The 24,886-nt window shown below is 38.6% G+C and overlaps 1 protein-coding gene across 1 annotated transcript in view; it reads left to right on the forward strand.

Moving 5' to 3' along the window:
- Positions 1-24,886, forward strand: part of PRKDC (protein kinase, DNA-activated, catalytic subunit) — a gene marked incomplete at its 5' end in the record, with an annotated part of 200,876 nt that overhangs the window by 139,828 nt on the left and 36,162 nt on the right. Inside the window, 6 exons of the mRNA XM_080918907.1 lie at positions 4,463-4,642; positions 14,941-15,146; positions 18,351-18,489; positions 19,213-19,401; positions 21,372-21,596; positions 23,563-23,671. Coding sequence (XP_080775033.1) covers positions 4,463-4,642; positions 14,941-15,146; positions 18,351-18,489; positions 19,213-19,401; positions 21,372-21,596; positions 23,563-23,671 — 1,048 coding nt within the window. The remainder of the gene's footprint in view (positions 1-4,462; positions 4,643-14,940; positions 15,147-18,350; positions 18,490-19,212; positions 19,402-21,371; positions 21,597-23,562; positions 23,672-24,886) is intronic.

Raw genomic sequence — 24,886 nt, forward strand, 5'->3', positions numbered from 1 at the left:
ACATACAGTTAAGGAGAGTGGGCACTAACACTAAGTGCTGTTGTCAGCCACAAGGAGCTCTTTACAATCAGATCAACATTCATATTTCTTACCCAGTGTCAGAATGAAATGATGGGGGGAAATGTCAGCATAAATTTTGAAGAGCTTAATAAACTATTTAGATCACTGTTTTGTATACTTTTTATTTGATCTAAATAATTCTGAATTGACAAAAATTTTTAAGCTTATTAGACATGTACCCTTGCCAGGTCTCCTCCAGTGGAGACAGTTTATGTTAATATAGTAACATATTGAGACCTTTACTAGATGCATCAAGAAATTAGAGACCTCATTCATTGTCCCTATTTCCCATGCATTCACATGTGGAACTTCGTCTGTGCATAATCATGTAACTTATCACAGGATTTTTGTTACCATGAAGTACCCTCACATTCTTATGCTAGATGCTCCAAGTAGTCTCGTGCCATTGAGGTCATGGTTAGACCAGGGTGGGAGGGAACAATGCTTGGACTATATGGCCAAAGCTCCAGGCGCCCCCCCTTTTTTTTTATTTTTAATGTGAGACTTTTATTAACAGGTGCTTGCAGTTTGTCGACTTTTTTGAAAAAATCAAGTTGTAAACTTTACTACAAATTAAAAATGAAGTTCTTAAAAATCGCAGCTTGTCCAGATATGAAACAATTTAAAAACTGTTAAAGGTGTATTGAGAAAAACCAGGACTTTTTTTTTTCTTAAGAAATGTTTGTCATTACCACAAAGAGACATCTTTAGGTAAAAATAATAAAAACCCCATGCTGCATAGGTAATGCAGATAGTTCTAGTGTATCAGGTCAAGGGGCAAAAAGCAAGCATGTAAGGTCTTCAGCTCCAATCTTTGTTCGTTTCGTCTTGTTGGATGAATAAACCGGATGATGGTAGAGATGGTGAGCTGGCATTTACTCAGGCCCACCCTGCTCAGCCTTGGGAGCAAACAAATGAATTCTCGACTGGTGGGAATTTTTGTCCTTTTGCCATCTTGTGGTTTAGGATTCTCTGGGCATCTGCTGGGTCTCGGCCTTGCTGCTCATGGTTGAGGTGATGGTGACTGGGGCCAGTGGTGACAGCTGAGGCTCCGCCTGGGTGTGATGGTGACTAGGAAAGCAGTGGTGGTGGTGGGGCTCTCAGGGCTGTCTTTTTTCCATTCTTTGTCATTTCTGGGTCATCAATTCTATTCCATCTATCTACTTGCCTGTCTTTGTACCAATACCATGCTGTTTTAATCACCATTGCTCTATAGTACAGCCTGTTTTATTTTGTGGAATAGTTTGAAGAGTATTGGTATTAGGTCTTCTTTGAAAGTCTAATAGGCTTCTGCACTCAATCCATCTCGTCCTGAGCTTTTTTAGGTTAGGAGACTTCTAATGACTGCTTCTATTTCCTTGGGGGTTATACGGCTGTTTTGATTGTTTATTGACCCTAATTTAACTTTGCTACCTGGTATCTCTCTAGGGAATCGTCCAAGTTTTCCAGTTTTGATAAATATAGACTTTTGTAGAAGGATCTGTTTTTTGTTTTTGTTTTGTTTCATTTCATTTTTTATTTCCTCAGTTTTGTTGTTATGTCTCCCTTTTTATTCCTAATTTTGTTATTTTGGATACTGTCTCTGTGTGCTCTGGTTAGTCTGGCTAAGGGTTTATCTATCTTGTTCATTTTCTTAAAGAACCAGCTCCTAGTTTTGCTGATTCTTTGTATAGTTCTTTTTGTTTCTACTTTGTTGATTTAAGTCCTAAGTTTGATTATTTCCTGCTGTCTACTCCTCCTGGGTGTATTTGCTTTCAGGGTACTGTCAAGCTGTGTGTGTGTGCTCTCTCCTGTTTCTTTTTTGAGGCACTCCGAGCTATGAGTTTTTCTCTTAGCACTGCTTCATTGTGTCCCATAAGGTTGGATAGTTTGTGCCTTTATTTTCATTGAATTCTAAAACATCTTTAATTTCTTTCTTTATTTCTTCCCTGACCCAGTTATCATTGAGTAAATAGTTGTTCAGCTTCCTCGTGTATATGGGTTTTGTGTTGTTTTTGTTGTTATTGAAGACCAACCTTAGTCCCATACAATATGTGGGATTAAGTCTGTTCTTGTATCTGTTGAGGTTTGGTTTGTGTCCAAGTATATGGTTTTTGAGAAGGTACTATTAGGTGCTGAGAAGAAGGTATATTCTTTTGTTTTAGGGTGAAATGTTCTGTAGGTATCTTTAAATCAACTTGGTTCATAACTTCTTTAGTTTCATTGTGTCTCTGTTTAGTTTCTGTTTCCATGATCTGTCCATTGATGAGAGGAGGGTGTTGAAATTTCCTACTATTATTGTGATGTTCAGTGTGTGCTTTGGGCTTTAGTAATCCTTTTTTTATTTTTTCTTTAAACAAATGTGGGTGCTCTTGCATTTGGGATAGATGTTCAGAATTGAGAGTTCATCTTGGTGGATTTTTCCTTTGATGAGTATGTAGTGTTCTTCCCCATCTTTTTTGATAACTTTTGGTTGAAAGTCTATTTTGTTGTATATCAGAATGGCTACTTTACCTTGTTTCTTAGGATCATTTTCTCGGAAAATTTTATTCCATCATTTACTTTGAGGCAATGACTGTCTTTGTTACTGAGGTGTGTTTCCTGTATGCAGCAAAATGCTGGATCCTGTTTATGTCTCCAGTCTGTTAGCCTATGTCTTTTTATTGGGGCATTGAGTTCATTAATGTTGAGAGATATTTGGGACCAATGATTGTTGCTTCCTGTTATTTTTGTTGTTAGAGATAAAATTATGTTTGTGTTTCTCATCTTTTAGGTTTGTTGTAAAAAGATTAATTTCTTGCTTTTTCTTTAGTGTAGCTTTCCTTCTTCTGTTGGACTTTTTCATCTGTTATCCTCTGTAGGGCTGGGTTTGTTGAAAGATACTGTTTAAATGTGGTTTTGTCTTGGAATACCTTGGTTCCTCTGTGGTAATTGAGAGTTTTTGCTGAATATGGTAGCTTGGGCTGGCATTTGTGTTCTCTTAGGGTCTGTATGATATCTGTCCAGGATCTTCTGGCTTTTAGAGTTTCTGCTGAGAAGTGTAATTTTTATAGGTCTGCCTTTCTAGGTTACTTGATATTTTTTTTCCTTTTCTGCTTTCAATATTCTTTCTTTGTTCTGTGCATTTGGTGTTTTAATTATTATGTGATGAGAGAATTTTTTTTTTTGTCCCATTTGTTTAGTGTTATGTAGGCTTCTTGCATGTTTTGGGCATTTCTTTCTTTTCGTTAGGAAAGTTTTCCTCTATAATTTTCTTGATGTTTGCTGACCCTTTGATTTGGGAATCTTTTCTCTCTTCTGTACCTATTATTCTTAGGTTCAGTCTTTTCATTTTGTCCTGGAATTTGTAAATATTTTGAGATAGCAGCCTTTTGATTTTGTATTTTCCTTGACTGTTGTGTTGGTTTCCCCTGTTCTGTCTTCTGCCCCTGAGATTCTCTCTTCCATCTCTTGTGTTCTCTCGGTGATGCTTCCATCTGTGACTCCTGATCTCTTTCCTAGGTTTTCCATCTCCATGGCTGTCTCCCTCTGAGTTTTTTTTTTTTTTTTTTTTTTTAATGATTCTATTTCCATGTATGGTTTTGTTCAATTCCTTTACCTATTTGATTGTATTCTCTTGTATTTCTTTAAGGGAGTTATTTTCATCATTCTTAAAGTTCTCTATCTTCATAAATGAGAGTTTAGATCTGATTCTTGCTGTATAGGTGTGTTGGGGTATCCAGGACTTGCTGTGATGGAAGAACTAAGTTCTGATGTTGCCAGGTCAAATGTGTTTCTGTTGCTTATGTTCTTGTACATCTGCTTATCTCTGTTGTTATCTGACTTCCTCTATCTGACTGGAGCCTGTCCTTCCTGTGAGCCTGTGATCCTCGATCACCTGGGGAGTCGAGGTGTGGACTGTGTTGTATCAGGTCCAGCATTGGGGCTCTCGTCCCTGGCACAGGTGGGAACTGGAAGCTGATTTTTATTTGTATGTGTACCTTAACTACACAAGAATGCACAGCTAGGAAATGTTTATGAAATGTTCACTGATTAGATGTTACATACATGCATCAAGGATAGTTCTCCTGTGACTGTGGAAGTCTGTTTTAGTCATTCTTCAAAGGTCTTTGCAAGTATGGCACCAACGGCATGTCCGTTTCCTTGCTTAGTCTGTTCAAAACATGAAATACTGGGATCCTAGCTTCAACTTACAAGGTGAGTTGTATGATTATCTACTCATCATAATCTACATCAAGGGAAAAGTATTTGACTAAATTCCATGTGCTCCTCCCCTTGTGTTAAAACTTTGTATACTGAATTTAGCCATGCAGTGGCTATGTTTTTCGTGGTTAGTAGTTATAGTAAAGGTCTAAAATAGTGCTGGTGAATTATAGCACCTTCACTTCAGGTGTGATTTATGTTGATTTTCTATTTTTAACAGAAAGACCCAATAATTGCAAAACACCTCTTCAGCAGCTTGTTTTCTGGGATTTTGAAAGAAATGAATAAATTTAGGACAACATCTGAAAAGAACATCATCATTCAAAATTTGCTGCAAGACTTCAACCGCTTCCTTAGTACAACGTACTTGTTCTTTCCACCCTTTGTCTCTTGCATCCAGGTAAAGACCTACACACACTCGGTTCCAGTCACTGCTGCTCTGCTCAGACACCACACATCCAATGCCATAACTTTGTTTTCCAAATTGAACCTAGATGTATCACTTAAGCCATCTCTTCCCAAAACCTACCCTTGTATGTGATAATGATATGAAATCAAGTCTGTGTCTTGCAATTAACCAATCTCTTTAGAGTTTTGATTAAATTGCATGTGTATATGCATTGTAAATGAATGAATGAATGTTTGCCTGCATGTATGCCTGCACCAAATGTGACCCTTACTGTGTTTCTTGCTGAACGTGGGGCTCACTGACTTAGCAAGGGTGGTTGGCACACAAGCTCCCTGATCCTCTCTGCCTCCCAGTACTAGAATTCTGGGGTAAACTCGGCAGTTTATACAAGTCCTACTCAAGTTTTTTTCTTTGCATGGCTCAGAATTTAACAACTGATCCTTTTTCTACAGCCCCAACACTCTGTTTTCTTTCTTTTTTTTTTTTTTTTTATTTTTAACAACTTTATTTTACAAAACAAAGATAAATGTACAGATTTTAAGCATTTTTTTTGTGTAAAATTATACAATACATTTTTGTCAGTACTATTTTTCAGATTTTAAAATAATTTTTACATAAAACTATATGAATATATTTTTTAGTCAGTACTTGATTTTTTTAAAGGTTTGATAGTATGCATTGAAAACTTAATAGTTAAAATGAGCAAAAAGTACATGTAAAACAAAATGTAACATGGAAATAGTCAAAGTTTTCTTGTTGTGTAAAGATTTTTTTTGTTTTGTTTTGTTTTCTTTATTTCTTGGACTTCATACAGTCTGTGAGTTGTTTTTGGGGCAGTGCAAGCCTCTGGGGTTAGCATTCCAATATCAGTGACTACATATTATGTCAGTTCTTTTGTGACTGGGTTATCTAACTCAGAATGATATTCTCTAGATGCAGCCATTTTCTTAAGAATTTGGTCAAGTCATTGTTTCTGGTGGCTGAGTAGTATTCCATTGTGTATATGTACCACAATTTTTGTATCCATTCATCTTCTGAAGGGCATCTGGGTTCCTTCCAGCTTCTGGCTGTTATAAATAGAGCCGCTATGAACATTGTGGTGCACATATCTTTGTTGTGTATTAAAGTGTCTCTGGGGTATATGCCCAGAAGTGGAATAGCTGGGTCTTCAGGTAGTACTATATCCAATTTTCTGAGGTATCGCCAGACTGATTTCCAGAGTGGTTGTATTAGTTTGCAACCCCACCAACAATGGAGAAGTGTTCCTCTTTCTCCTCAGCCTCTCCAGCATCTGCTGTCATCTGATTTTTGGATCTTGGCCAATCTGACTGGTGTGAGGTGGAATCTCAGGGTTGTTTTGATTTGCATTTCCCTGATGGCTAAGGATGTCGAGCACTTCCTCAGATGTTTCGCGGCCATTCGGTGTTCCTCAACTAAAAACGTTTTGTTTAGCTCTGTACCCCATTTTTTAATAGGGTTGTTTGATTCTCTGGTGTTTAGCTTTTTGAGTTCTTTGATTACCTTGGATATTAGGCCTCTATCTGATGTGGTGTTGGTAAAGATCTTTTCCCATTCTGTTGGCTGCTGTTTTTTTTTTTTTTTTTTTTTTTTTGGAGGGACTGGTTCTTTATTCAAAATATCTCTTGTCAATATTCAGTATCAAAACAGTTGCACTACAGGCTCCCTTTCTCCGGTCAGAGGAGAGCAAAGACAAGCCAGGAATCTGCAGGGTACTACCTAACAGACTGAGAAGAAACCATCTGAACATGGCAATTGGGTGGGGACACTGGGGACATTTGAAAGATCAGCATACCATTTGCCCATAGACTGCAAAGAATTCTGACAGCCAATGGGTTGTTCAGAGTAACCCAACCCCCCCCCCCCAAAAAAAAACCAAAATTTCAAAATAATATAAAATTTAAAAAGTTTTTTTTTTTTTAAAACATAAGCTATTCAAGATTTCTCCAGCACTGACTGATACAAAGCACAATGAGATGGCACTTCAGAGACAGCAGCTTCAGGGAAGGGCGATGAGATGACTTTCATGTGGCTAAATCAGTGGCACAAACATAATTCTCCTTCTCTGTCTCCCTTGGGGGGCAGGTGAACGCTAAGAGGTCACCACAACACTAAGGAGCAGCATGATCTGCTTTTGAGCAGTTGGGAAAGGGGTAGCGCTGGGACAAGTCTGGGCTCAGGGCTGGGGCTGAACATGCATGGGACCCTGGGTCCGTTTTGTTTTCTTGACAGTGTCCTTAGCCTTACAGAAACTTTGCAATCTCATTAAGTCCCATTTGTTAATCTTTGACCTTAGAGCTTGAGCCATTGGTGTTTTGTTCAGAAAATTTTCTCCTGTGCCTATATGTTCTAAAGTTTTCCCTATTTTCACATCTAATAGTTTCAGTGTATCTGGTTTAATGTGGAGATCTTTGATCCACTTACACTTGAGCTTTGTACAAGGAGATAAGAAAGGGTCTATTTTCATTCTTTTGCATGCTGAGTGCCAGTTGGACCAGCACCATTTGTTGAATAGGCTGTCCTTTTTCCATTGAATGTTTACGGCTCCTTTGTCAAAAATCAGGTGACCATATACATGAGGGCTCATTTCTGGATCTTCTATTCTATTCCATTGATCCACATGCCTATTTCTGTACCAACCAGTACCATGCAGTTTTCAGCACAATTGCCTTGTAATATAGCTTGAGGTCAGGGATAGTGATTCCCGCAGATGTTTTCTTGTTGTTGAGGATGGATTTCGCTATTCTAGGTCTTTTGTTGTTCCATATGAAATTGCACATTGATCTTTCCAATTCCATGAAGAACTGTTTTGGAATTTTGATGGGAATTGCATTGAATCTGTAGATTGCTTTTGGTAGGATGGCCATTTTCAAAATGTTGATCTTTCCAATCCATGAGCAAGGGAGATCTTTCCATTTTCTGAGATCCTCCTCAATTTTCTTCTTTAGAGGTTTGAAGTTCTTGTCATACAGGTCCTTCACTTGCTTAGTTAGAGTCACACCAAGGTATTTCATAGTTTTTGTGATGATTGTGAAGGGTACGTTTTCCCTAATTTCTTTCTCCACATGTTTGTCCTTTGAGTATAGGAAGGCTACTGATTTGTTTGAGTTAATTTTGTATCCAGCCACTTTGCTGAACTTGTTTATCAGCTGTAGGAGTTCTCTGGTGGAATTTTTGGGGTCACTCAAGTACACTATCATGTCATCGGCAAAGAGTGATGTTTTTATCTCTTCCTTTCCCATTTGTATCCCCTTGATCTCCTTTGGCTGTCTAATTGCTCCAGCCAGGACTTCCAGTACTATGTTGAATAGGTAGGGGGAGAGTGGGCAGCCTTGTCGAGTCCCTGATTTTAGCAGGATTGCTTCAAGTTTCCCACCATTAAGTTTGATGTTGGCTGTTGGTTTGCTGTATATTGCTTTTATTATGTTTAAGTATGGACCTTGGATTCCTGTTCTTTCCAGGACTTTTAACATGAAGGGGTGTTGAATTTTGTCAAATGCTTTCTCAGCATCTAGTGAGATGACAATGTGATTTTGTTCTTTGAGTTTGTTTATATGGTGGATTACATTGATGGATTTCCTTATATTAAACCATCCCTGCATCCCAGGGATGAAGCCTACTTGGTCATGATGAATGATCGTTTTGATGTGTTCTTGGATTTGGGTTGCAAGGATTTTGTTGAGTATTTTTGCATCAATGTTCATAAGTGAGATTGGTCTGAAGTTCTCTTTCCTTGTAGGGTCTTTGTGTGGTTTAGGTACTAGGGTTATTGTAGCCTCAAAAAATGAGTTAGGTAGTATTCCATCTGATTCTATCTTTTGGAATGGGTTGGAGAGTATTGGTATTATGTCCCCAATAAATGTGTGATAAAATTCTGCACTGAACCCGTCTGGACCTGGGCTTTTTTTGGTTGGGAGGCTTTTAATGACTTGTTCTATTTCTTTAGGTGTTATAGGGTTATTTAGATGGTTTACTTGGTCCTGGTTTAACTTTAGGATCTTGTATCTGTCTAGGAATTCGTCCATTTCCTCCAGATTTTCCAATTTTGTGGAGTATAAGTTTTTGTAGTAGGATCTGATGATTTCTTGAATTTCCTCAGTTTCAGTTGTTATGTCTCCACTTTCCTATCTGATTTTGTTAATTTGTATACTCTCTCTTTGCCCTCTAGTTCGTCTGGCTAGGGGTTTATCAATCTTGTTGATTTTCTCAAAGAACCAACTCTTGGTTTTGTTGATTTTTTTTCAATGGTTCTTTTTGTTTCTATTTGGTCTATTTCTGTCCTAATTTTGATTATTTCTTGCCGTCTACTCTTCTTGGGTATATCTGCTTCCTTTTGTTCTAGAGCTTTTAGCTGTGCTGTCAGGTTGCTGATGTAAGCTCTCTCCAGTTTCTTTTTGGATGCACGTAGGGCTATCAGTTTTCCTCTCAGTACTGCTTTCATTGCATCCCATAGGTTTGGGTATGTTGTGTTTTCTTTTTCATTGAATTCTAGAAAATCCTTAATTTCTTTCTTTATTTCTTCTTTGACCCTTCTATCATTTAACAGAGCGTTGTTTAGTTTCCATGTGTATGTGGGCTTTTGGTTGTCTTTGTTGTTGTTAAAGACCAGCTGTAGATCATGGTGATCTGAGAGGATGCATGGGAGTATTTCAATCTTCTTATATCGATGGAGGCTCGTTCTGTGTCCAATTATGTGGTCAATTTTCGAGAAGGTGCCATGGGGTGCTGAGAAGAAGGTGTATTCTTTTACTTTAGGATGATATGTTCTGTATATATCTATTAATTCCAGTTGGTTCAAAGTCTCTGCTAGTTTTGCAGTGTCGTTGTTCAGTTTCTGTTTCCATGATCTGTCCATTGGTGAGAGTGGGGTATTAAAGTCTCCCACTATTATTGTGTGGGGTGAAATGTATTTTTTGAGCTTTAGTAGGGTTTCTTTTATGAATGTGGGTGCTTTTTTATTTGGAGCATATATGTTAAGGATTGAGAGTTCCTCTTGACAGATTTCTCCGGTAATGAGTAAAAAGTGTCCGTCCTTATCTTTTTTGATAACTTTTGGTTGGAAATTTACTTTATTCGATATTAGAATAGCCACTCCAGCTTGCTTCTTGGAGCTGTTTGCTTGGAAGTTTTTTTCTCACCCTTTTACTCTGAGATAGTGTCTGTCTTTGTCTCTGAGATGAGTTTCCTGTATGCAGCAAAAGGCTGGATTTTGTTTATGTATCCAGTCTGATAGTCTATGTCTCTTTATTGGGGAGTTGAGTCCATTTATGTTAATAGATATCAAGGAATAGTTGTTTCTGTTTCCTGCCATTATTACTTTTGTGGGTTGAGTTGTGTCTGTGTCTTTTTCTTCTTTTAGTTTTCTTGTGTAGGAGTTTTCTTGTTTTTACTAGGCTGTATTTTCCCTCATTGTATTGGGTTTTCCACCTATAATTCGTTGTAGTGCTGGGTTTGTGGTCAGATATTGTGTAAATTTTGATTTGTCTTGAAATATCTTCATCTCTCCATCTATGGTGATTGATAGTTTTGCTGGGTATAACAGCTTGGGCTGGCACTTGTGCTCTCTTAGGGTGTGCATGATGTCTGTCCAGGTTCTTCTAGCTTTCATAGTCTCTGTTGAGAAATCGGGTGTGATTCTGATTGGCCTGCCTTTATATGTTACCTGACCTTTTTCTCTTAATGCTTTTAGTATTCTTTCTTTGCTTTGGGCACTTGGTGTTTTGACTATTATGTGTCGGGAGGTATTTCTTTTCTGGTCCAACCTATTTGGAGTTCTGAAGGCTTCTTTTATGCTCGTGGTCATCTCATTCTTGAGTGTAGGAAAGTTTTCTTCTATGATTTTGTTGAAGATATTTACTGTCCCTCTTAGTTGGTACTCTTCTCCCTCTTCTATTCCTATTATCCTTAGGTTCGGTCTTCTCATTGTGTCCTGGATTTCCTGGACATTTTGGGTTAGGAGCTTTTTGTTTTTTGCATCTTCTCTGGCTGTTTTGTCTACGTTTACAACGTTGTCTTCTGCCCCCGAGATTCTCTCTTCTATCTCCTTAATCTTTTGGAAATGCTTGCTTCTGTGACTCCTGATTTTTAGGTGTTCTACCTCTAGGGTTATCTCCTTTAGTGTTTTCTTTATTGTGTCAATTTCCGTTTTAAATTCCCTCTTCCATTCCTTCGTCTCTTTGGTTGTGTTTTCCACTAGTTCTTTGAGTTCTTTGAGTGTTTTTCTTGTTTCCTCTTTAAAAGCTTCTGAATCTTTTTGCTTTTCCTCCCATTCTTGTTTAAGCATCTCTATCAGCATCTTGAGGTATGATTTCAGGTCTGCGTCTTCTTTTTCTGGAGTGTTTCGTATTCCAATGTTTGCTGTTATGGGAGAGCTGGATTCTGGTGTTGCGAGGTTGTCTTGGTTTTTTTGGGATATACTCTTTCGCTTTCCTCTTGCCATTTTGTGGTCAGTGATGTGTTCTCGCCTTTCCCTTGTATCTGGTCTGTGTCCTTGGATCTCCACTGGTCCAGGTGGCAGATGGGCCGAGCCCTGTTCTATGCCTCAGAGTCACCGGGTGGGAACAGAAGTTCCAAATTCTGTTCCTGATCCCTTGATCAGGGAGGGCAGGTCGGAAGGTGCACCCTGCGTGCGCACTCCGCAGGGATCTCTCTGCTCCCTGGCTGCCCAGATCTCCTACTCACCAGTTTTTTAACCCTTTGGAGTTGGCGGTCCGCGTGGCAGATGGGCCGGGATCTGTTTTGCGCCCCTCCACTCTGTTTTCTTTAGGTAGTTGTTTTTTTTTTCTGTAGTATTTTAGCAAGCCCTATCCTGCCTTGAGGTGATGATTGAGAATATGCCTAGCTTTGTTTTAAGTGGCCACAGCCACAAAAATCCATGACACCTTACATGTTCCTTCTTCACAAGTGTCACAAACACAAAACAAAGAATAAGTTGGCATCATACTGTAGTTTTTGTGATATGGAACTATTAAAATTATATAGGGCAGTAGCCAGGCAGGTTATGTACATGGTCTCTTGATTGGGTCAGGTATAGCTGTCATTACAGATACATAGTCATGGGTTAAAGAAGTTTTCTAAGGAGACATGGTTGCAACAGAGAACTCAGCATAAGTATACTTTAAGTTATTGCTTAAATACTCCTGCCAGATTATCATATTTTAATGAATGTCTTCTGAGCTAGCATGAAAGCCAATGAGTAAAGGCATTTACCTCCAAACCTGGCCATTTGAGATTGATCCCCAGGATCCACATGATGGAGGAGAGAAATGACTCCCACAAGTTGTCCACTAATCTCTACATGAACTTGCGTGTTACGCACTTGCCCCTTTACATATAATATATATACAACAAATGTAAATAAATCTAATGTTTTAAATCTTCAAAGTGTTTTTAGGAGATAGAAAGCTGGTTCATTAGTTAATATTGCTTCCTTCTCTTCCAGAGAACCTGAGTTCAGATCCCAGCATCCACATTAGGTGGCTCACAACTGCCTGTAACCACAGCTCTAGGAGATGTGACTTACACTCACACAGACACATAAATCTTATTTCCCCCTTCCCTTTCTGTCCTACAGCCTGTCCTATACCCCTCAGATCTAATTGGAAATTAAAAGCCTCTTTCTGTCTTCATGATTGTCAAATGACATATATAGTTTATGTATTTGTATGTATAAATATATCAGTACAATCTGCACAGTCTGTTTTTATTGCTTGTGTGTATATGGTTTCAGGGCTGACCATGTTGTATCAGATAACCAGTAAAGGGGATCATCTCTGGGAGAGGCTAACTCCCTAACCTTTTTCTCTCCTGGCAGTAATTAGTTACCTATAGTTCTTTGACTAGCAGTGGGAGCTCACATTAGTGTGTGATGATACTGCCGTTCTGTCATCTCTGTGCAGCCATTTTTGGAAGAGACTATTTCACCGCAGACTTCCTGGTATTCTGGCTATATAATCTTTATGAACTGTGTAGAATTTGTGATATATATGTATCAATTGGTATTGGGTTTTCCCACCATTTGTTGACCTCTAAATTGTGCCCAGTGGTGGTTTTCTGGGATGGTCTCCATTTTCTGTAAAGAGAAGCTTCTTTCATGAAGGGTGGTAGCTATACTTATCTGTGTCTATAAGAATAAGACTTAGACTATAGAAGGAATATGCTTGACTAGCCAAGTGGCAGTACCACATCTTCTTTTCTAATAGCTATGACCTCACTAGCATGGGAAGCTTCCAAAACCAGGCATGATTTTCCTCCTGCTGAGTGAGCCCTAAATTCTATTAAACAGTTGTTGATTATCACCAACATAGGAATCTTTTCTGTAAATGTATTGACTGGAATAAAATTTTGAGTTTTCTTTTTTGTACTGTTAGCCCTTTCTGAGGATGACAGGCATTTTTATTTGATTGCTTTGGGGAATTTATAGTCTTCAGTTTTGATCTTCAGTCTTGGTAGTCACATGAACAGTGGCTGGCATGTGTGTTACATCATGGGAGCTTGAGGCCAAGTTCTCAGGGTGCTACTTAAATCCAGATGCACGTGCAGAGATGCATGTTTGAATTTACACACCATTCTGAAATACTATCACAGTGAACATTCTTCTGGATAATGAGATGAGGTTATTTTTTATTGTTTTGATGTTTATAGGTCATTGTAATAACTCATGAATTCATCTTTTAAGTATCATTAAGTAAGTTAGCTTCTGATAGGAAAGGTGTTTGCAAAGACTTATAGGCAAGTAGGCAAGTCAGTATACATACTTTTTAGCAAATAAATATACAATCTGTTTTTCAGCTGCTTTTTTTTTTTTTAAGTACGGAATAGAGTTTATTCAGGTCATGGGGGAGTTAAGAGGGTAGTAGAGGCAGAGAGAAAGGAGAGGAGAGAGGGAGAGACAGAGAGAGAGAGTAGGGGTGGGAGGAGAGGAATAAAGGAGTAGAGGCCAGCCATGAGCACGTGGAGGAGGGGGGAAGAGGAAGGGGAAGAGTGAGAGATCAAGAAAGCAAGAGAGAGAGGAGAGGGGGCAAGCAGCCTCTTTTATAGTGTCAGGTCACTAGGGCGGAGCATACCTGGCTATTGCTAGGTAACTGAGGGGTGGGGTTTACAGAATCCCAACATTCCCCCATTTTGGTTTAATTAAAAAAGAAAAATTAGAGGCAATGGTGGTTCAGGAATAGGATCTCTGACTACTTCACACTTGTTTTGGGGCGATGTTTCTGGAGAGTCTAGAAAGTGGGAGTGGGGATGTTTGTCCAGTCTTAGAGTTGGCTGTTCCCTTGTTGTCCAGGGTCTGTGGAACCATCTGAGGATAGGTCAGAAGGAACAGGTCCAATAGAAGCCTCTGTGTCTGCGAGAGAAAGCTGAAGCATCTGTAGGTTGCTTCTCTGGAGCTGTTCTAGATGTAATAAACACCTGGACTTGACAAGATGCTGGAACACACATATGTATACATTATAGGTAGAGATTAAGTACATTTGATTTGGAAGAAAGAAAAATTTTGCAGGAACGGTCCTAATGCTGCCATTTCTCCCCTTTTCTTATCATAAAAAGGAAAAAAGGGAGAGGGGAAGGCTGATGGTAAAAGGGGAATAGGGGCGCCGAGAGTTTCATTGACTACTTCCTGCTGTCTTGGAGATTGTAGGGGTGCAGCTGGCTTTCATCATCTGGGTCCACCTGGCAAACATTCATATCAGGCTCCTCTATGGACAGTGGCTTGTAATCCTGTAACAGGAACTGATTAATAGTTTAGTTAGAAATTTCTTTATCTGTTGTTGAAGGAATGTAGAAACAAGATTAAGGTTAGGAGCAAATCTGTATAGACCTGTCCCGGATGTCTTAAAACGGTTTGCCATGCCATGAGGAGGGATAGAAGAAAGGTATAGAGTCATGGCAATGTCAGTCAGGGTATTCAGCTGCTTTTCTTAACAACAAAAGTGAAAACGTAAATATTCCTTTAAATTGCAGTTGCTTACATATATGAAGGAGGGTCTATGTGGTTGAAAACCCTGCATCTTTAATTTTAACATTTTGTCAATGTTTTTATTGATGTAAATTTAATGTTTGGATTGGAAATATAACAGTAAAGGATTATCTTTTCCCTTTGCAGTATATTGCTAAGAATTTTACTAATAGAATTGCACAAAGACACTTTTGTGATATCATTGCCTACAACTACAAGTCAAAGTTGTTTTTCTCATGTTGAATAAAATGAAATAATTATTTGTGATGATGTCATCCAAATCCTATATGCTAAACTGCTATATGGGGTTTTATAGGAAATAAGTTGCCAACACCCAGACTTGCTGACGCTTGACCCAACCGCAGTTCGAGTGGGATGCCTGGCCAGTCTGCAGCAACCTGGAGGTATCCGTCTTCTGGAGGAGGCCCTACTCCACCAGGCGCCCAAGGAACCACCCACCAAACGAGTCCGGGGCAAGACGTGCTTGCCTCCCGATGTTCTCCGGTGGATGGAACTTGCTAAGTAAGTTTGCCGTGGACCATTTTCAGATAAACAGTAACTCAATCAAAGTAGCACAGTAAAATTTTGCCATTATTCTATGAAAGAAAATGAGTTGGTAAGGAGGCTGGAGAGGTGGCTCAGTGGTTAGAAGAACTTGCTTTCAGAGAGGATTCAAGTTTGGGTCCCTAGTACCCATATTGATTAGATTGCAGATACCTATAACTCCTGCTCCAGGATATCCAGTACTCTTCTGGTCAACAATCAGGTAGATAGACACACAGGCGCGCGCGCACACACACACACACACACACACACACACACACACGCATAAACACACACACACACACACACACACATAAACACATACACACATACACACACACACACGCATAAACACACACACACACACACACACACACACACACACACACACACACACACAATAAATAAAATGAAAATCTTAAAATGGTCATCAGCTTTTAGGCCTTTCGTTCTCCATTATTGTCAGCCTGTGTTTTAATGTGCACTGTGACTCTGTAAAGCACTGTGCCAGGTACAGAAAATCAGAGCAAATGAGACATTAGTCACCGACGAAGACCTAAGGGTCTCAGTGCTGTAGCTTGGTTGACATGTGTGAGTCCATAGGTTCTGTAAGAGTCAAAAATCACTGAAGGAAGACCCCAGATTCAGATAGTATGCAAATATAGAGATCATTTATTCTGCAGAAACATCTAGCATTCGGGGGTCAACCATTCTTCAAAATGGCAGCCCCAGACAAAATTGCAGGCCTTAGAGGGAATGGGCGAAGCTCTCTAGAAGGATTAGGTAATCTAAATTTTCACTGGTGGGTGCTAGGGGGTCACAGGTGGTCTGTACAGCTATGGCATTGACACTCAATCATGTGATGAAATAGGACTGCCCGGTGTAGATGCCACCATTTGGAGATGACATTTCCCCATTTTTGTGATTATCCCCCAGGCAGTTCTTTGGGAGAGGGTTTTATGATGTTGTTCTGGATTTTATGATCTGTCCCTGGAGCTGGTGTCCTATGGCCTAGTTTCTGGGACATAGGTTCTGTTACTGGAGCTGATGCCTTACAGCCTTTTCTTGAAATAATGCCTAGTCTTTGCATAGAGATAAATGGGGTTTATGTTGTCCTTTCAGTTCCTGATACTACAAAAAAAAAAAAAAAAAGAGTCCTATAGAAAATGTATATACTTATAAATGTAATTAACCAGAACATGAGTAGGACGGAGAGTGCTGAGAAGGAAATAGCCAGGATAAGCCAGAGAAGACTTCCTGTTAGGAGCCTCTTTATACCTCCCACAGCATCAGATGTACACACACACACACACACACACACACACACACACACACGGAAATGGTAATTATGAAGCACACATGTAAGCCTAGTATGTAGGAGGCTGAGGCAGGATGACCTCTGCTAGTTCAAGGCCAATTGAGGCTATACCCTGTTTTAAAGTATGAGTCTCAGGGCAGAGGGAGGGACTAGATAAGGATTTATCTCCATTGCAGAACCTGGTGTTCCTGGCTCCCACTTCCATCCCCAGTAACAGGCTAGCAGGCAGGCAGGCAGGCAGGCAGGCAGGGGTGTGGGGTGGGGTAGATAGATTGATATTTGATAGATATAGAATTGTCTTAGTCACGTTTTCAATTTCTGCACAAACATCATGACCAAGAAGCAAGTTGGGGAGGAAAGGGTTTATTCAGCTTACACTTCCACATTGGTGTCAAGTTGACACAAACCCAGCCAGTATGGAATATATAACTTTACAAGCTTAAACTTGACACATTTGTTTCTAACTTTATTAAATAATTTAGTCTTTCCTTATAATATGGTCATCATTTTGATCAAATTCTAATAAACATCCAGGTACCTGAGAACCAAGGTAGGTTTTATATATTTATGGGGATTTTTTTCTGTGCTTGTTCATTAATATCTTTCTGATTTTAACTTCTGACTGTGAACTGATGCCATTCAACAACCATGTACCCCCCTCTGACTCTGACCTTTGACCTCTAGAGTCTGGGCTGTAACAGAATGATATATATTCAGTTTGACCTAGTTTAGATTTATTAATAAATTAGTAAATTTAATTTAGAGTTCATGATTCATACAGGTCTGTACAATTTGCTGTTCATAGACCTTTTCTCCCTTCCCTTGGTACTTGGTAAAATAAAAACAAAACATAAGACCCTATAAAGAAGCTGGGCAAACACATTTCCACTAAATTAAAGCCTAAGCAATTCCACCTCTTCCCTCCACACCCGTCTCCACTCCTGTGGAGACAAGCTCTTAATAAGACTGGCATTGAGCTTGCTCTATAACCTAAGCCAGCTTTGGATTTGCAACCCTCCTGCCTCAACCCCCAGAGAACAGAGATTGCCAGCATTTGCCAACTTTCCCAAGCAAAGCTTGTTTGACTAATAAAAGAGATGTTCAAATCAGAAAGCAAACCAGAAAGCAGGAGAAAGAGGGAGGAAGTTCTTGGTCTAGTCAGGAAAAGGTGGCATATAGCTTTGAATTTGAAAAGAAACTTGCAAGAAGGAAAAAAAAAAACTTTAAAAACACTAACTTGAGAATTTCATAGTGATTGAATCTTGTTTGTAAGTTTGCTAAGTAGCCAAGGTGTACATAGAACTCTGATGAGTTCTCACCAAGGTGTACATAGAACTCATTATCCCAGCCTCACCCTTCCGGTGTTGATTACAGACATGCACCAGTCTGCTGGGCAAGCCTTTTTTATTAAGATAGAAAGATGAGTGCGGGCTCTAAAAATATTAAAGCTATAAGGGAATTTTTGGTGTCTAAAGTATAATCCCTAGAATATAGACTAAAACATCAACAGGATGAGAAGTATTACTTGCTTCTGGCCTTTCCTTGGGCTAGACAAACGCTCCAAACAGACAACCCATACATTATGAGCATTTCATACTTAGACCGTGTCTTACAGTGTAGTGTAGACTGGTCTTAAATTACTGATTCACTTAGCACCCACCTTTCTAGATTTTGTTTTCAAATGCACATTAAAACAACTTGGACCCTGGAGTTAGTTAAACAAATAAATCTTGAAATTTCAGAACCATTAAACTTTATATTTCCAACAAAATACTACTTGTATGTCATTTGTGTGACAATGTCATTCAACATGAATGAATACTGTGTAAATACTTTATTTGGTGATCTGAACTTTCTTTTTTCAGACTCTATCGATCTATTGGGGAGTATGATGTCCTCCATGGCATTTTTAGCAGTGAGTTAGGAACAAAGCAGGACACTCAGGATGCACTTTTAGCAGAAGCCAAAAGTGATTATCTTCAAGCTGCTAAGTTGTATAATGAGGTAAAATCATTGTCTGGCAAATATATCAGTTGCTTAACTACCTTGGCTCTGTGCATGTAAAAAGAAAACTTTGAGCTTTAGCATTAAATGTGTTTTTATAGTAACCACTTGTCTTAAAGCCAATTTTGTCTCATTTGATTGACTTTTCTACTAAGTTTCTCAGTGAGATGACTTTTTTCTCACTAGAATCTTTTTGTTTGGCTTGATTTGGTTTTCTACTAACTACAAAGGTCAAGCTTTGTAGTCCTGGGTGTCCTAGAACTCACAGAGATCTGCTTGCCTCTACCTCCTTGAGTTCTAGGATTAAATGCCTGGCCTCATTTGTTACTATAAGGGTCCTTTTGGTTTTGTATTGTTTTATAGAAGCATTTATTTTATATCTATGAGTACATCATCGCTGTCTTCAGACACCAGAAGAGGGCATCCAATCTCATTACAGATGGTTGTGAGCCACCACGTGGTTGCTGTGAATTGAACTCAGGTTCTCTGGAAGAGCAGCCAGTGCTCTTAACCACTGAGCCATCTCTCCAACCCCATATTTTGGTTGCTGTCTTTTCTTCTTTCATTCACTATTATTTTGAATATTAATCTCATTCCCCTCGTTTTGCTATAAATCTGAAATGACTATCTTTAGTATGTATGCTATACTACCCCTTTTAAAGCATGTATTTGCATCTATGTTATTTCAACTCCATAAAATAATCCTAATTTTTTTTCCTATAGGCTTTAAATAAACCAGAGTGGGTGGATGGTGAACCCACAGAAGCTGAGAAGGAGTTTTGGGAGCTGGCATCCCTTGACTGTTACAACAACCTCTCTAAATGGAAAGAACTTGAGTACTGTTCTACAGCCAATATAGGGAGTGAGAACTCTCTTGATCTAAGTAAAATGTGGAGTGAACCATTTTACCAGGTGTGTAGAATTATTTTTCAGTAACTGAAATAAATGTTTTAAATGGTCATGTGTTTCCCAGTTAATTTCCCAAGATTGAAATAGTAGTTTGAAGCATGTCAATATTCAAACTCTATGGTGTTAAGTTTCATATCACTTTTTAGCCATCAAAAATAAGTGGGATATATTTTACAGTAGGTATTTACCTCTATGCCATGGCCACATGGATGAACATTTTCTGTTGTTTCTTGTGCTACTAAGAAAATGCATTATGGCCACCAAAGAAGACTATTACAGCTCCTTCTGCACCCATGCTGCTACCTTTCTGTGCTCAATTTGTGTGCAGTATCCACAGAGTCTTTCAACTTCAAATAGATGCCATTCTTCTATAGAACGACCTATATATTTTATAATTAGAAAATGATCCATGTTTCCCAGGAGCCATCTAGGAGAAGCTAAACAACAACAACAACAAAAACAAACAAACAAACAAAAACACACATACACACACACAAAAAAAAAAATCTAGCAGGTGATTTTCCTGAGCAGGTTCTACCATGGACTATAATGTCATAATGGATTTGCTGTTCTAGGCAAGGCCAAAGGGATTGCATTTGAGGAAAGATTCCTACTATTAATATGCTTTTCCTGTTATTATTAAATATATATAACAATCACTAGGTATTAGCCCACCCTTTTGAGAAGATTTCTGCAGAACAATGAAGATGTTCTGTCTTGTAGTGATGCTATATAGAATGATTCCTAAAATCATTATAATAATTATTAAGCCTTTTATAATAGGACTGCTGTCAAGTCCTGTCTGATATTAAAACTGCAGTGAGAATTCTGCCAGTCTTCAAGTGTCATGAGTTAATTGCTTCTGAGATACAAAGTAGGCATTTACAATTTAGAACACATTCCAAAAGGTTTTATAACAATCAAAGGTAATAAAAGGGGAATTAATAATTTATTGTAGGTGAAAAGACAGCAGATAAAAAATTGACTAGGTTTATCTATACAAAACTTCAGTGATAACTTAGTCACAAAGATTATGGTTTTAAACTTTCAATGAACCTGTAGAACTAGCAGCAGATAATTAATGCATTATGGATGGAGTGTGTGTATGTGGACACATTCTTAATTCAATTTATGATTTGAATTTATGTTTGAGCTTTTAGTGAACTTCTGTTTTTTAAAAAGTTGGCTTGGGAAAAGCATGAGATCTATTCTCCTAGAAAATGTACAAAAAACTAAGAAAGACACATTGCAGAGGATTATCACTTCAGAGCAGGAGAGAGCAAGATTAGAAGGAGGACAACAGAGCAGCTTAACTTAGAAATTAAAAGAGAACTTAAAAATTTAGGGCGCAATTTGCATAGTGCAGAGAGACAGCGACGGAGAGGCAGGAACAGAGAAGCTGCAGAGAGAGTGGAAGAACAGGCAGGCTTCCCCTTACTATGGGACAGATCAGATGTTTTCTTAACAGCAAGGCAGGCTTGGACTTAATTTATATAGTAGTAAAAGAAGCTTTTTCTTTCTCACTGCAATAGATTGGAGCTCCTTTTTTTAATCCAGAATGAGTGATTTCTGCACTGGCACTTGTTCTTTTGCTTCATACACAAATGTAAGTGTGGATGTGTGTGTGTGTTTGCGTGTGTGTGTGTGTGTGTGTGTGTGTGTGTGTGTGTGTGTGTGTGTGTGTGTGTAATTGTGAGATAAGTATGTAGATGTGCCCAACTGGTTTGCATGGAGGTGTATAAATCTGTATGTGTGAATTTATATATGAAGTTATACGTGTTTGAATATATTAAAGTTTTTCCTTTTGCATGACTTTGTACCTGGTTCAGTGAAAGTTTCTTGCTCCAAACCTACCTCCAGCCTGACAAAGTATATGAGCTACAACATTATCCCAAAGAATATTCAGATAGAAAATAATTGCTTTTACCCAGATTGGCGTTCTAAGTCAAGATTTGACTGTGGCTGTTCTGCAGGAGACATATCTGCCATATGTGATCCGCAGCAAACTGAAGCTCCTGCTTCAAGGAGAAGACAACCAGTCTCTGCTAACATTTGTGGATGAAGCCATGCACAAGGAGCTGCAGCAGATGGTCCTGGAGCTTCAGTATAGTCAAGAGCTCAGTCTTCTTTACATCTTGCAGGACGATATAGACAGAGCCACATATTACATTCAAAATGGCATTCAGAATTTCATGCAAGTAAGGCAGATATATATTTATATATAAATTATATATGATGTATACTGTTTCATAATAGTTTTATCTGTCTTTCTTTAGATTACTATAAGTAATCTCTTTGTCCCCCTCCCACTCTGTCTCACATACACATACACACACACTCCCGTCACATTCACAACCCCACATTCACATGTACACACCACCACCACCACCATCACCAAGCAGAACCTTCTATGTACTTTCATATACTATCTGTTCTTTCTTTGGATTCTTCAATAGTGTTCTTCATCCTCTGTCTTGTTCCCCCCACTACCCCCCCCAATATTGTAAAAGTTCTACTGTTTGTTATTTTTTAGTTTAATCTTTCTCACACTATGAAATGTAGAATTTTCTCTGTGCAATAGTTGTATAGAAGTTCACTTGATTTATGAGTAAATGCATAGACTGATCCAGTGTCTCTGGGTAGCCCACACAGTATGACTTCTCGTCACAAAAGAGACAACACGGAATATCCTTCAGGTGGTCATTGCAGAGAAGTTAATTCTTGTTTTTAAATGCTTTACATTTAAAAAAGAAGTAGTTAAAAGTAATGTAAAGTTTAAAACTGCAGAATTTGACTGGGAAATCAGATCTCATGCCCTGTTCATTTTTTGCCCTTTCTTCTTTGCTTTCACAGTTGTGGGGTGGACTATTTCTCTGTTGAATCATCAAGAATCTACCAACATTAATTATAGAAACATAGGCATTGTTTTCTTTTTTTATCATTTTAAAGCAAATTAGTAAACTGACTGGGCTGGAGAGATGGCTCAGTGGAGAAGGTACTTGTTATCACAGGAACCCAGATCAGATTCCCAGAAGCCATGTAAAACGAGGCACATATACAGTATCTGTAACCACAGCATGCTTCTGATGAAACAGGAGATGGAGAATCTCTAGAAGTTCACTCTATGTGCTGGTTAGAGGCAATCTCAGTTGAGGAATTTGCCCCCATCAGATTGGTCTTGAGCATATCTGTGCGGCATTTTCTTAATTGGTGTAGCCTACCAGCTGGTACCAGCCTGGGCATGGTCCCCAGTTGTTTAAGAAAGCAAGCTGAACCAGGGGAACTCAATTCCCAGCACCCACTAGCAGCTCACAGCTGTCTGTAACTTCAGTTCCAGGGGATCTGACACCCTCACGCAGGCACACATGCAAGCAAAACACAACTGTACTTAAAAAAGAAAAAAGAAAAAGAAAGAAAGCTGAATGTACTATGGGAAGCCAATTATTAATCAGTGTTTATTCCTCTGTGGTCTCTGCCCCACTTCCTGCCGCTAAGTACCTGCTTTGAGTTTGTTGGCTTTCTTTGGTGATAAAACTGTAACCTGTAAACCAGGTAAATCTTTCCCTCCTTAAGTTGTTTTTGGGCATGGTATTTTAGTGTCACAACAAAGGAGCAAACTAGGTTAAAACTTGTACAACAGCCAACAAGAGAGAAGGGAGAGGACTGACACCCAAGGTTGTCCTCTGACCTCTGTACTTGTACCCTGGCATGTACACACACACACACACACACACACACACACACACACACACTCAAAGAAACTAAAACTGGCTTCTGTGGTTCATAATTTTGCATTATAAGATACTCTGATTTTTAAAATTTAGTGGAGATTTGCAATGTAACTTGTAGATGTGTTTGTGTACCATGTAAATAGGCCTGGGGAGGCTCCTTACTAGGAGAATAAATAGGTCATAGATGATGGAAGAAGAAGCATAATAACCAGATTACAATGATCTTAATGATATATTTAAACCAAAATGTAAATTAAGACCTTAAATTTTTAAAATTTAATAATTGTTTCCAAGGCATAATTATTAAGTACTCTGAAATACACTGAATGATTCTTATATTTATAAGGTAGTGACTATATCGTTTTTTAAAACTGTATTTAAAGTTTTGAATATAAATTGCATTTATAACAAGCCTGACTTCCTTTTTTTCTAGAATTATTCTAGTATTGATGTCCTCTTGTATAGAAGTAGACTGGCCAAATTACAGTCTGTACAGACTTTAGCAGAAATTGAGGAGTTCCTCAATTTTATACGTAAACATGGTAAGTTTTTAACTTATTTTTCTTTCTTTCTAATTGTGGAGGGATTTTTTTAGTGCCTGAATTTTTGCTTAGTGAAGTCAAACTTAGTGTGTAGAAAACTGCCTTGGATGTGTTCCAAAAATGCATTTTTGACACTACTAGGTTAAGTATTTAAGACAGTCCAGCACCACTGTTCTGGGTACTGCAAATAAGCCAAACAAAATTCTGACAGCTTGAAATGCTCGGAGAGTGATTCCAGGGATGGACCTATCTGCCCCTTGAGGAGGAGCCCGAGTGCCCCTTGTAAGAAAGGGCTTGCCGAGCTCTCCTCAGAACAGTTATTACCATGATAGAGGCCTTACTATTTAGAATGGGATGGAGTGGTGGATCTCAAGAGGTAGTGTGGAGTAGCTGGAAAGTTTAAACAATAATAGATCATGTGGGCTTTGTTCTGGTTCCTTTGAATAACTATCCAATAGTCTCTAGAGAGAGAACAATTTTCTAAGAGTAAAATGTCTTCATGCTAAATCTGTTTCCATTTTCTTTTGAATAATTAAAAATTATGTATCAGTGTTCTTCATGGCTTGGTCATTGTTTCCTTTTTAAATTTAAAGAAGTATTTTTCAGGTATTTCAGATTGTTAGTCTTTTCTTTTTCTATATCTTTTTTTTTAAATTCACATAGAATATATACTGATCAAAGTTTCCACTCCAGCTCCTCCCAGATCCTTCTGCTCCCCACCCACCCAATAGTATTTCCTTTCTTTTTCCTCTATTAATAGAAGTAATAAGCAACAACAAAAAATAAAACAGAATTTTAAAAGAGAAAAAATACACACCCACTAAAAATACATTGAAACCATTAGACATAAAATACCCAAACAAAGCAGTATGAAAAAAAATGTACAAAAATAGCACCAAGTTAATTCTGCCTTGGCCTTCTGCTGCTGGGCATGGAACTTATCCTGAAGTGTGTTTGGTACACCTGGTGTGATTCCATTGGATATAACTAATGTTTCTCTGGTAAGCAGTTGTCAATTACATAGAGCTTTTATCTGGATGGTAACTGTTAAGTCTTTGATAAGCCGGTACAGAGAAACCGGGGGAGAGAGGGATTGCCCTAGGTAGGGGAAATAAAACACATAGTTATGGGTAGATGGGGGCTGTGGGTACATAGACTGGAATGGGAAGTCAGAGAGGAGTGAGGAGGAAACTAACACTAAGTGTTAATTGAGGG

The sequence above is a fragment of the Micromys minutus genome (assembly GCF_963924665.1).
Source record: "Micromys minutus genome assembly, chromosome: 7".
NCBI classification, from domain to species: domain Eukaryota; kingdom Metazoa; phylum Chordata; class Mammalia; order Rodentia; family Muridae; genus Micromys; species Micromys minutus.